At 37.5% G+C, this 14,326-nt stretch overlaps 1 protein-coding gene across 3 annotated transcripts in view; it reads right to left on the bottom strand.

Moving 5' to 3' along the window:
• The window catches only part of ANO3 (anoctamin 3), a 420,117-nt gene that overhangs the window by 261,084 nt on the left and 144,707 nt on the right, over positions 1-14,326 (bottom strand). The window contains exon 1 of one of the 3 annotated variants that reach the window (XM_044258977.1): positions 11,463-11,647. The exons of the other annotated variants lie outside the window; for them this stretch is intronic. Coding sequence (XP_044114912.1) covers positions 11,463-11,508 — 46 coding nt within the window. The 5' untranslated portion in view covers positions 11,509-11,647. Of the gene's footprint in view, positions 1-11,462; positions 11,648-14,326 lie in introns of those variants that run through there. 3 annotated transcript variants of the gene reach the window in all.

Raw genomic sequence — 14,326 nt, 5'->3', positions numbered from 1 at the left:
TTACTACATAAACTATCAGTCATGCTATGGTTCAATTTCCTTACGGTAAAATGGAGTGAGTAGTACCTTCTTTGATGGATTTCTGAGAATTAGATGGGTTAATGAATATCAAGCACACAGTGATGAGCCATCTTCAGTAAGCTCAATTATAAGCCCTCCGTGTTTCAAGACCGCTATCTTTAAAAGCCTTCAATGAACACATGATAACATCTTTTCATTTACTGAACAGTTAAATAAGATTGAAATCTGACAAAACATTCTTGGAAGAAATAAAATTCAAATATATTAAGCTTTATATCTTTTGAATATCTTTCATATCAAGGATTTTTAATTAGGCTGAAGAAATGAATATTAGATAATTTCAAAGAAGCCTTGATTGTCACATTTTCAGTTGGCTACAAAGGGTTGTTTTTCAAGTTTTGGTCTGAAGCAGAGAAAGGTTCAGAATCTCCCCATCCTTTTTTTAACTTTTTGATATCAAATCATGCCATTCCTAAAGACCATACAGTACTCAAGCACCCTGCAGGACTCCAATTATATAAAGAAAATTATAAGAATTAGGTCTTAAACATTATATTTAGATAGAGTTTTCTCAGGCATATGTCATTATTCAGTTATACAGTGTTTTTAGAGAGAATAAATTAAGTTTTGCAAAACATGATTTTATATGGACTATGGACTAAAGTAATTGCTTATTTGTGACTTAAATTCTAGAGTACTCTTTTCTAGCTGGGTATAAGTGCCTGTGAGTGGGTGATTTCTTCACATCTGGTAAGAGTTATGACTAACTGCAAGCTGTTCAGTGTGGTACATACCACCAACTCACTTGTCTTGGAGCAATGTGTGAGAAATAGAAAAGCATTATTCAAAATATGAATGCTCCAAAGGAGGCATTATACCAAAGATAGTATTTTAAAAGACAGTGTTTTCCTCAGTAAGGAAATTTGAATTTACTGCTTTACCCCCAATTTTCTTGTCTATGGTTAGTGACTGACATCTGAAAGCTATTTCTTTTTTATTATAGCAGGCCATGATATATTTTATAATATATAAAATATGGTGAAGAGAAAGATGTAATTTGAACCATTTCTATATAAAATTCTTTGTAATTACCACTCTATACTTTCATGAATATCATTTGGTGAGCAAAATATCATAAACAATAAAAAATTGTTAATGCTATATCAGAAGTGAATATAAATTCAGAGACTAAAAGTCATGTGAATCATTTTTTGATAATTCTATTTTCAAAATTTATACCTTACGTTGAAATTTGTAGATTGAACATGATTAAAAAGAAGTAAGTCTAAGAACTGGACTGTAAAGAAAAAGTGTTAAACTTGACTTTTCCTGACCTATGTTTAGTAGGAACATTTATTCTACAAACATAAATTATACTGGAATGTCTTAGAACTTCTTAAGATCAGAAAAAGTAGCAAAAAAATAGAGTCAGATTGGTATATGCCTTTTTTTTAAAAGTAGACATTATAGCAAGTTATCCCCTAAACAACCCTACCAGTTCCAATTTACATAGGACAAATGGGAAATTTAGAGAAAAAAAAAAACATTGGCAAAAATCATACATTACAAATCCTAAGAAGGATAAATTTGAAACATTTAATTTTTTATTTTTGAGAAAGAAAGCACATGGGCAGGAGGAGGGACAGAGACAGAGGGAGAGAAATCCTCAAGAAGATTCCCCACTAGGTGTGGAACATCATGTGGGGCCTATCTCAGGACCCTGAGATCACAACCTGAGCCCAAATCAAGAGCCAGAAGCTCAAGTGAGCCACCCGGGGGCCCCAAGAAGTATCATTTGAATCCAAGCTGCTTGACATCTCCACTCAAGTTCTTGACCATTTATCTCACTCATTATAAGTCTGAGGCCATCTTATGTTACTATGTTCAGTCAGTACTCAAGGTAATTCTAGGCAAGTACACTATAAATGCACCACTGTCTGCAAGTACACCACTGTGTCTGTTAAGATCCACCGGTTCACAGCTACACATCTTTTGAATAAGTCCAAGTTGAGCTAATGTTAGGGAATTAGAGTCACTTTACCAAAAAGGGAAAAGAAGTTGAATTTTTGCAATCAGCTAAACTTTGGGAGAATTATTTGAAAAATGCTTTGGGAAATGTTGATATAATGAAGTGGAAGTAGAGATTATGTAGGCAAAGAAAAAAAACACTGTGTTGAGTAATGGGCAACCATTAATCTCACTGATTTGAAGTTAGGATAGGGAGCTACTAGTGTTTTACAAAAACATTAGTCACCAAGTATTGAGCCTACTATATAAGCAATCGCTGTAGAAGGAATTAACCATACAGAATTGCTCATTCTCATGACATTTCCACCTCTGGATAGCTACCTTAGTTCTGCCACTCCTACTTGTGTGACCTTGAACACTAGATTTTTTATCCTTCCGTCTCAACTGTGAAATTACAGTAACAAGATATGTCTCTTTATGAAGATTAAGTGGGATACTATAAGCAATACACTTTAAACAGTGTCTGGCAAGGAACACACATTTAATAATAGTATTTGTTATTCAGAGTTCACAAGTAAGGAAATTGAAACATATTGAAATTAGCTTGCCCATGGTCACTATGTGAACAGTCTTAAGATTTGAACACAATTCTGTGATTTCATATTATGCTTCTTATTTCACATAGTGTTTTCACCATGACTTTAAATTATGAAAATGCATTATTAAAAAATAAATAAATCACCACAAACCTAATGCACATCTTCCCTATATGTAAATCAAGAAGAACTATAAACTTTTACAATGTATTGTACTTTTAAGGCCCTGCTCTGAATTATTTAATTATGGGAGGGTATGCACTAAAGACCCCTTATTTTTCAAAAAGTTATACAGTAAAAAAAATAGGACCTAAAATACCTACAGCAAATATAAGGAACTGACAGCATTTGAGGTATTTATAAGGGTCAATATAGAAGAACTGAAGGCGAAGTCTGAGAGCTCTTCTCTACAAGTCAGATAACTCATTTGCTGAACTGTCCAGTAAATGAGACAAGGCAGTAACTCCCATTTAGGAAGTTTCCTCATACCTTAAAAAGGAAGGATTGGGGATTGTAGTGAATATAGAGACACACTAAAGTTATATTTTCTTAGGACTAAATGCATTTATTCATCTAAGTTTAGGATCTACATAGTTTACCTCTACTACTAATAGAGAACACCTATTCACAACCTGTTGTAGCCCACACACTTAAATTCATTATCTCATTCAGTGCTTACGTAGTTACTATTTTATAAAAGTTTTTCAAATGGGCTCAGTTGTTAGAACCCTGTAGGATGCATGCTTGCTAAGGACACAAATTTCTAGTCTCCTCCCCTGGAAGGAGAAGAGATTATAAATCTGGAGGGACTGAAGAATTGCATTTAACAAGAACTCCAGGTGATTCTTCAGATCTTGAAAATTTGGATCTTCTAATTGAAAAACATGAGCTAAGGTAGATGAAACAAATTGCTCAAGATACCGCTGAGTGATGGAAACACAGTTTAAACTGGACCTTGTACATGTATCTGCAAAGCCGACCCCTTGCCCCCTGACTAAATGGCTGTTAAATGTGCATATACAATTTTATAAGATATAAGATACATACAATTTTAGGGAGTGCCTGGGTGGCTCAGTTGGTTAACCATCTGCCTTTGGCTCAGGTCATGATTCCAGAGTCCTGGGATTGAGCCTTACATTGGGCTCTCTGCTAAGCAGGGACTCTGCTTCTCCCTTCTCCCCACTTGTGCGCTCTCTCACTATTTCTGTTGCTATCGCCGTCTCTCTCAAGTAAATAAATAAAATGTTTAATATATATGTATATACATATTATATAGATATAAATATATGCTTTTACATAAATACATTTGTATAAATATATACACACACACAATTTTAGGAGTTGACAGATGTCTTTTGGTCATCCTATTAACTTTCTAGAAATGGAATGCTAAAAAGTGCACCTAAGACGAATACAGTGCCTTTAAAAAAACAGTCTTCCTGTCCACCCAGTTTTATGCATGGGAAGTCCTCTCCTCCAATGCCAACTTGGTCTCAGTGCCAGTGAGGATGTGAATAGAGGGACTCGTGTTTTGGTGACCGTGGATCCTGCATTTGGTTCTGATTTCTCATGTGCCTGCTGGGTTGGAACCAATCAGAATTTAAAGTAAATGCTGGGGGCGCCTAGGTGGCTCAGTGGGTTAAAGCCTCTGCCTTCGGCTCAGGTCATGATCCCAGAGTCCTGGGATCGAGCCCCACATCAGGCTCTCTGCTCAGCAGGGAGCCTGCTTCCTCCTCTCTCTCTCTGCCTGCCTCTCTGCCTACTTGTCATCTCTCTCTGTCAAATAAATAAATAAAATCTTAAAAAAAAAAAAAGTAAATGCTGCTTTATAATGCAGTTAGTTTAGCAGTTAAGGTAGTGATGTGAAGGGACAGGTAGGTTTGTTGTACCAATGCACTGCCTGCTGGAATATGATTTCACACTTCTGTAACTTCTGATGAACTACAGAGTCAGAAGGTATCACAGACATTATCCCATCTAAAGTTCTCATGTTACTGAAGCCACATAATCGACAGTGAGCTATCCATGATGTAGCTCAGAAATGACTGAAATCTGCCTGGAACTCTGATAGTTTTATAGAGAAGAAGAGATAAAACCAGAGGACAAGCTACAGACAGCCAGACAGTGGAAATCAAATGGGAGTGAGCAGCCTTTCAGCTGCCTCAGTTTTTTTGTTTAGTTTTGTTTTGTTTTGTTTTGTTCCTTCCTCCAGAGAACTTGGAGCAAGTAGGCTTCCTTACTTCCTTATGGAATGCAGAACAATTCTAAGGTAGACCTCAGAGTCAGGGAGGGCTGTGTTCACTGCTCAGTTCTGTCACTCATTAAGAGCTAATGAGCTATACCTCAAAGAGCTACACCTCAATTCCCTCACCTTGAAAATAGGAAAAATGATACATGGAACTACTAAAGGTTTAGTGAGCATCAAATATGAAGTGTACTTTTAAGCTTTGGGGTGAGTAGTATCTACACTGTATTTGCTGTTGCTGCTGCTGGTTTTAGTGGTGGTGTTATCATTATCCTCCTCTACAATCCTGAGAGTGGGGATGATTACCCACGGATCTGGATAAAGAACCTATGGCTCAGAAAAGGCAAATTCCCAAGTTACAGAGATAATGACAGAATTCAATCCCAGGGAATTCAAATCCGTGTTCTTTTCATCAAGATACACCTATTTAACATTAATGTACATACTTTACCTTAATACTTTCTAAACATCTGCATAATTGTAAAATATTGAAATAATAAACAGAAAGAGGCCAGGCTTTTTTTTGTTTTTTAAGATTTGGGTTCTTTTGAGAAGTTGACTTATATAATTATCAACCCCCAATTTTTTTTTTTTTTTTTTAGTAACATCCATGGGCAGAGTAGAATGTTAAATCCTTGATTCTAATGAAGACTTACGCTCCTTAGAATCCTCAAGAAATGTGATATTTTGGGTAACCGAACTTCTAGATAGCTTTGAAACACTGATATTTTTATCCCATAATTATTTTGGATGGAATTTCTTTTAAATGTTATCACTTCTCTTCATTCCTCAGTGGATATTTATTTATCACATATTCTATACTATTTTTGCTAATTCAAAGTCATCATTTTAAACCTCAATATCCTTACTTTGAAGTGACACAGTAATTCCTCTAAGCCATTGGACGTATGCAGCATTTTTAAAGAAATGGTCCAAGATGGCTGCATAGTATTCCATTGTAAATATATATACCACATCATCTTGCCATTTGTAAGGACCTAGATGGAACTAGAGGGTATTATGCTGAGTGAAATAAGTCCACCAGAGAAAGACAATTATCATATGATCTCTCTGATATGAGGAATTTGAGAGGCAGGGCGGGAGGTTCTTTGGGGGAAGGGAGGGAAAAATGAAACAAGATGGGACTGGGGAGGGAAACAAACCATAAGAGACTCTTAATCTTAGGAAACAAACTGAGACTTTTTGGGGTTGGGGGAGAGATAAGTGGCTGGGTGATGGACACTGGGGAAGGTATGTGCAATGATGAGTGCTGTGAATTGCGATGATTCACAGAGCTGTACTCCCGAAACAAATAATACATTATATGTTAATTAAAAAAAAAAAAAGAAAGAAGAAAGAAAAGAAATGGTCCCAGACACATGTGTTTCCTATTTGGATAAAAATTTCTCTACATTCCCTTCATAGTTGGGCTCTCCCCCAGTTGGGAGATTATCATTAGGGAACTAGAGTTGTAAATATGTAGGAAATCTACAGAGGAGGTAAAGAAAAAGATGGGTGAAAATTAATAGACAGAGTAGAAAGACCTGAGGGGCTCTCCATTAGATTCAGTGCCTAATCCTTTGTGATCAGGATGATAGTCAGCACGAGCCTGAGAGAAGTACAGTTTCTGACCCCAAAATATCCAACCCCCCTGAATTTTTTTCTCCTATGTGGCAGGAATTTTTTAAAAGAGGCAATGCCTTCTCTTTTCATAAATAAAAGAATCAACTAGCAAAATACCAGGGAGAGTCAGTACACACGTGTGAATGCATTTCTGTCAGTGTATAAATGGCTCCAGATTTTTTTTTCTCATTTTACCAGGGGAAGAGCATAAGAAAATCCTAGATCCTAAAGATATGAGTGAGAGGAAATTGAGACTTAAACAGTGGATATCAGAGATTCTGAAACTAGGTATCCCCCCCCCCACAGCAATGTCCCTTCAGGGTTTTGGGAACTAGGAACTGAACACAAAGCAGGATGACTGCTGAGAGGCTTCACAGATGGGCACCTGCCATTGCAAGTAATTTATTTTGAGGAAAAAAGAGAGAGAGAGAGAGAGAATACATGCGCTTTGTGGTTTGCAGATTCCCAAGTACATGTAAAGATTATTGTTATGATTAAGCCACTTTTTGAGTAGGAAGTGTTTGATTCCATGGAATTATTAAAAACACTCTTTTCATGTTTACCAAATGTCCCTTAGAATATGATGAATCACTTAACAGCTTCAGCTAATTCCATTAAGCCCAAGCCTTTTAGGACAGGCTGTGTTTGAGGTGACCTATGGTTTCCCTCAAAGTCTTGCTGGCTGTATTGGTAAATAACAGCCACTACAAGCCAGAGCTCACATTGTCCTTTTCTTGCCCACTTTTGCTTGACACATGAATTCATCCTCAATCAAGTGAACAGAGCAAGCCAGCCTGGGAAGCACAGTTGGACTTTCACCAGATATCACTGCTGACTTGCCAGCTAATGTGTTCCTCCAATATGTGTGAAGGCAAAGGCAAAAACACAGTCCTAGTTCTCTGTAAGCATAATACACTCCAGTGTAATCTTGAGACTTCAGAAATAAACTGTGGAATACTCTGCCCCCCTCCCCCGTTCTCCCATTTTACTTCCTAATTTATTAAGCCTCTTAATAAAACAATGTAAATTTAATCAAAGTAGAATAAAAAATTATTAGAATATTAAAAATATATGTAGGTCTCTTCAGAAAAGAAAACTTAACTGGCATTGTCAATAAACAATATGTCAACATCTTCCTAGAAAAATACAGAGTTTCCTATAATTTGCATAAAGGTTGTGTTTAGCAAACCTCTCAGACTTCCTACTACACAAAGTTTTCTGAAGAAGACTTTTGCAGTAATAGGTTCATGAATGAAAGCGTTCTTGACAATGCCATCGCTAAGCACCATATCTGACATATGGCAAGAGCTTAGTAAATATGGGTTGAGTGGAGAGTGAATAAGTACAATTTATCTGCAGCGAAATTTTGAAATTATGAAACGAACATCTAAACTTACTCTATGGGAATTTTTGAGAGGCCTTCCTCTCAAATGGGCATGGGAGTTGTGTAGTTTGTGACTGTAAATCAAGACTATTGCAACAAATTTTTAGATGACCTGGAGTCTCATTTTCCTTAAAAATACCCCAAAATAACAAAAGTGAGACAAAGTAAAATAAAGGGCAACAACTTCTAAGGGAACTGTTGAGGGTGTTGTTGTTGTTGTTGTTTTTACTCCTAAGTGGTCAAGAAAAAAAGTAGATGGGCCTGGGAAGAAGAATAGCCATCATTATTTTTTTATTATTATTATTAATTATTCACTATACCTATGGGCCCCAATCTGTATGCTGAACACATTAGGGGTTTGCAAAGTAGATATTGTTTTCATTTCACAGAGGTAGTAACTGAAGTTTAGAGATCTTCAAGAAAAAAACTTGTAAGTAGTATATGTAGAATTAAAATGCAAGGCTGAAAATGAAGATTGCAGATTAAATTAATGGAGAAATCTGGTTTTTCAGATAGTATTTCATTTTACAGAAAACAATTCTGGCATCTATTAGACTTATTGAAAAACGCTGATTACCCAATTAGATAGATATTACTATCAGTGAGGGAATTTGGTAATCCAAATTGATTAGATTACTACATAGTTCTACATACTACGTACATTACTACATAGTTCTCCTGGCTTGCTGACAGTTTATTTTACTTATTTTTTTAATGATTTTATTTATTTATCTGTCAGAGAGACAGAGAGAGACAGAGAGAGCACAAGGAGAGGCAGAGGGAGAAGCAGGCTCCCCACTAAGCAGGGAGCCCAATGTGGGATTTGATTCCAGGAGCCTGGGATCATGACCTGAGCAGAAGGAAGATACTCAACCGAGCCACCCAGGCACCCTGCTTGCTGAGAGTTTAAATAGAAAGTGTGTCTACTTTTCAAGTGAGAGTGAACATTTTTAAAGTCTTACACTAACGGTGTTTTCTGAATACTCCATGCTCTTTCTAGGTATTATAGAGTTGAAATCAAAATAAAAAACAAACTTTAATTTCACTTGATTAAAACAAAAAAATTATCCCCAGAAACTGGTTTACTCAGCTAAATTCTTCCTTCTTTCCCTCCTTCCTTCTTTCCTTCCTTCCTTCCTTCCTTCCTTTCTTAGATTTTATTTATTTATTTGAGAGAATGTGGTGAGGTGGAGAAGATGGGGGGGAGGGTCAGAGGGAGAAGCAGACTCCCTGTTGAGCAGGGAGCCCAGACTGAGGAAGAAGAAATGGGGCTCCATCCCAGAACTCTTGGGATCATGACCAGAGCCAAAGGCAGATGTTTAAGCTACTGAGCCACCCAGGTACCCCAAGAATATTTCTTGTGAACTGAAAGCAAGGGCCCAGGAAGAAATGATCTTTGCTTTCACACTGCCACCTGCCCTTCCCCAAGGAACAGAGAAAGAGAAGTCAAAAAAGGCTGGAGGCGTCAGGAGTTGACTCTTTTCAAAGAAGTAGAGTCCAAAGAAATTAAACACTTTGCTTAAGGTTTTTAAGCTAGTTACAAAGGCAAGCTTGGTAAATAGAACCCTATAGAGTTCCAGCATATTCTCCATTTTAATGTGAAGTTTTCAGGTTAAAGTTATGCTGAAAAGCACCCCTAAAAGCTTTCTGTCTCATGCTTCCTGAATCAGAAAGCATCTAAAATCTTATTTTGCTTCTTCTTTGAAAGAGTAAAGTAGCTAATCCTCAGTTTGTTACATCTTTTTGGAATGCCCATTCATGGTTAAGAAGCAATTAACCAGAACCACTTTTTTGGTGCTTCCTTTCCTATCCTCCTCCTCTCCACATTTATCCTTCTGCTAAAGTTATTTTTTGTGCCAAAAAGTAAAAGACTTGAAAATAATGCTCATAATGCATCATAAAGGAAACCAAATGTTTTTGGACAGTATGAAGAACAAAGATTTGTACTATTTTTTATGACTCACTTTGAGCAATCACAGGTGGTCCTTAAATTGGCAGTTGTTAGCTTTTAAAAGCAAAATATGTATGCATACATAATAATAAGTTGTGTGGGGACCATTTCAAGGTTCCTTGTTCCAAGAATGAGTCACCTATAGCCATGCATCAGAGAATATTAATTGTATGAAGCTAAAGTAAAGTTCCTACTATCTTTGTCTTCATTCTTAAAGTGTACATGTGTTTAAAGTAATGATTAAAGAGAACATGACTTCTTGAAACAATTTAATTCTCTTTGGAACACTTAGATTTTATGTGGAATGGCACAACATATTTTTTCAAAAGAACCTAGAGAATTTGGACTGTAGCAGAGTACAAAATTATGGAATTTGAAGCTCAATCAGTCCCATATTCTGCCTATTGAAGGAATCCCTATTAGATTATCCCTGGTATGTCCATCCAGATTTTGCTTTAGAATAGTCAACAATCGGGACGCCTGGGTGGCTCAGTTGGTTAAGCAGCTGCCTACGGCTCAGGTCATGATCCCAGCGTCCTGGGATAGATTCCCACATCGGGCTCCTTGCTCAGCAGGGAGCCTGCTTCTCCCTCTGCCTCTGCCTGCCATTCTGTCTGCCTGTGCTCGCTCTCTCCCCCTCTCTCTCTGATAAATAAATAAAATCTTAAAAAAAAAAGAATAGTCAACGATCTATACAGAAACAATTGTTGACTGTAGATAGATACATGGACAGATAAGAGTACAGATAATAACATAAGTAAATATTCACTTTGCTATGAATGAGCCAAGTTACCATTCTAGAATTCACATATCTTAGGTACCTGTGGTCAACTGTGGCATAACTGCCATCATCATTATTAATTCAATAAAATTGTAATTATGGTATTTAATACATGTTTTTGTACCAACTGCAAAGAATTGTAAATATGCCTAAACATAAACATGCTCTAGAAAAATACTTTTCAACAAAATAGGGAATAAGAACTAAAGAGTGAAGATAACTAGGGGTACTTTTTAATTTGATTATGAGCATAGGTACTCATACCACTGCATCCAGGGAGAAACATGAAGGAGAAGCTAAGTGAGATAATATAAAGCCCCCAGAAGAGGAACCTACCAACAATAACAAAAGCCTGAAACGCAGAATCAAACATAGGATGTGGGCAAAATTAAGTTTTCCAAGAAAGTTTCAGAACCCTTTCAACAGGCCAACTTCTCGAACTGTCCAAAAATTCATTTATCTAGGACTGTGTAAAAGCATCTCAAATAAGAGATTTATTCATGTGAAGCTTCTTAGCCATTTGAATGACAGACTGGGGCAAACATGGTCCAATATTTCTGTCCTCAAACCTCAGAGCCCTACTGGGCTGGTAAAACAACCCTTACTCAGCTGGTTTACTGCAATGCAATGAAACAGTCTTAGGAGAGATAGTACATTAAATCAAGTCCCTGAAATGACGAATTCCGCTTCTCCCTGGGACCGTGCGGAGGCTCAGAAATCAGACTCATCTTGGATGCAGAGTAAAGCAGCATTTTTTTTTTTTTTTTTAAACTTCACAGAGTTCTCCACCTCTGCGTCGCATTAGCCTGGAAAGGATGCTCCTACACAACTGCAAGGGCATGCAGAGGGGGACGTGACGCCCTTAGGGAGGGGGGACCAAGATCCCAACTGACCTTTTTGCTGTTTAAAGGACTGAATCGAGCCTGAGTGGTGGACCATTTTCACTCTGCGCGTCCCCGCTGGGTTCGGAAGCTGTCCGAGAGGGAGGCGGAGGAACAGGAGCCAGACTCTCTGAGAGGCTCCCGGGCGCCACACAATCCCTGAGCCTCCGCGAGCGCGCTGTAATCCAACACCTGCTTTAGCCGGCACTTTGCTCCTAAGGCTGCGCGCCCACCGTTGTTATGGCAACGCCGGAGGGCGGTCCAGCGTCCAGCTCCCCTTAGCGGCTACTCGGGGAATTAACCTCGCATCCCCAGAGCGTCCAGTGCCGCAGTGTGGGTGGGCGTTGCGTTGGGTTTGCCTGGCAAGGGAGGGGAAGACTTTTCTTAGCGACTATAAATAAATCCTAGCAAATCTCTGGAGCCACTGAGTAATTACCTCTTTTTCAAGTTTCGAGTCTGGTTATTATATTGAGGCACAGTTTTGATTTCCTAAAAGTTGGTCTGTAAATACTGGCACTTACAGAAGGGCAAAGCTGATCTCGCCTCTGAGAGAAATGCAGCAGCAGATGGAGAGACGTTTCTGTCTTTCCCTCTCAAACTCGAGCATAGAAATATGGATAACTTTCACTTAGCCACTAGAATGGTTTTATTAGATAAGTTATGTTAAATGTCAAGCACATTACATGTGAGTTATCCTCTTGTATTTGAGCTATTGAGGTCTCGAATCATACGATAGTGACATTGGACCATTTATTTACCTACTAAGTAACAGGTGTTGAGAAGACACTATCTACCATGCTAAATGTAATCCTCACAAAAGCCTTATAAAGTAGATAGAATATTATTTTAATATAGTAAAAGAAACTGAGGCCGGGACAACAAAGAATTCTCAAGACCATAAAAACCAACACATGTTGAGAGAGGAAGATATCTGACACGCAAAGGGGTGAAGTAACTTGGGGAGGACCAAATCACAGTGGCCCCAAAATAGGATCAGGAGCCAGTTCGGCACCTTCCTCAGTGGCCTCTCTTGTCTTCTTACCTTCTTCTTCCTGCTGTCGGATTCAAACCTCATAGCTCCTCCTGGAAGATGCAGCATTACCGCACAGACACGGAAAGCAACTATGCTTTCCCTGATTTTTGAAGGTTTGTGAGACTAACTCAGTCAGTTGAAGAATTTAATTAAAGGGAGATGGAAAAGAGAAAGATGGAATGATGTCAAGGTTTTCAAAACCCCAAACAGGTTGAGTTACCATCATGCTTTGATTTCACCTGTAGTGTTATACACTAACACAAGGGCAGTAAAGGAACGCAGCTTTGAACAGGAAAACATTCCAGTTAAATATGACTGCATAATCGCTCTGAAAATAAAAGATTTAAACTATAATTTATTAATATCTCTCATGATATTTCAAAGGTTGGTCAGTCAGCCTGGTGGTTCTGACTAGATTTTTCTTGAGTTTTCTGTGGCTAGGCACTGAGGAGAGAGAAATTTGATTCTACTCTCAGGGAAAGGCATATAGCATAGAATGTGCAGCCTTCTTTAATGAAGGATAATGGTTTTTCCAGAAGGAAGATGTTGAACATTCAGTAAAAGCCCAGGATGCAAACATTGAAGAAATACTTGGTAATGAAAAAATAACTCAGTGTGAGTTTATCTCCAACTGAAGACCCCTTCTTTAATGAAGGATAATGGATTTTCCAAAAGGAAAATGTTGAACATTCAGTAAAAGCTCAGAATGCAAACATTGAAGAAATACTTGGTTATGAAAAGTTAACTCAGTGTGAGTTTATCTCCAACTGAAGATCCAGAAAAAAACCTCAGAGACTATCTCCACAGAGCCTCATTTTACAGCTATTTTACAGAAGCGGGCTTTGAAACCCGAAGCAATAAATGAATATCTGAGGTTGTCTTGGTTATGTTTATTTCATCTTCAGTTAAAATTCTAATATAGCTCGACATATAGGTCATTCTGATACAGTCCAACTCATTGGATTCTAATAGCACCTAATCTCATGATTACATTAGATCATATAATTAAAGACTAGTTCATGGCAGCAAAGCAAAGCTCAATAAATATCACATACTATTATAATTATAACTCCTGAGGATCTGATCTTCTTTTACAAACCCTTTTAAATCAGCATTAGAATCAGAAATATTTTTGAAATATGAGCTTTAATTCAATTTATGATCAGGAGGAACAGTTGAAAGACTTAAAGGCTCATGGTTTTACTCTACACTTCCAGGCATAAGGACATCTTCAATTTCCTAGAACCTCTTCTTTGTGCTGATGTCTTATTTTTTCCAACCACAACTCAGCGGGAGGTAAGGATGTATAGGCACTGGAGCTAGGAATGAGTTAAGAGTTTGAATCTCATTAGAAATTAATTATTTTTAAAAAGCGATTTTATATATCTAACACCATGGCACCCTAGCCTCTGCAGTGCAACTATGATTAAATTATATTCTCATAAAGTTGATTAGTTCTAATTAGTAATATTTTAGGCTGGACTGACATATTGGCTAGCAGGGAATTCAAAGAATATCTTTGCTTGTTTTAAAATCGTCTTTTAAGGAAGGTTGCTAGAGGAACAGCTTTTGTGAGGGGCCTAGGCAATTTCAAGCACCATCTGCTTTACAGGAAAGGCAATGCAAAGAGAAGGAAAAGCTGTATGTGTATGTGTATGTATTCTGAAAGTGGAGATGGAGGGGTTTGAACAAACACCTTCCCAAAAAATAAATCTTTCTATGATCTGATAAGAAATATTTTGAATCTAACATTTCCATTGTAGAAAGTTTAGGAATGAATACTTAATAGCCTCATCAGAGAAGGCTAAACTGATTTTTTTTTTTACTATTTTTGGTTTCATAT

The sequence above is a fragment of the Neovison vison genome, chromosome 7 (assembly GCF_020171115.1).
Source record: "Neovison vison isolate M4711 chromosome 7, ASM_NN_V1, whole genome shotgun sequence".
Taxonomy (NCBI): Eukaryota; Metazoa; Chordata; class Mammalia; order Carnivora; family Mustelidae; genus Neogale; species Neogale vison.
Note: the sequence above shows the minus strand (reverse complement) of the source record. Positions and strands in the feature narration are given on the sequence as shown.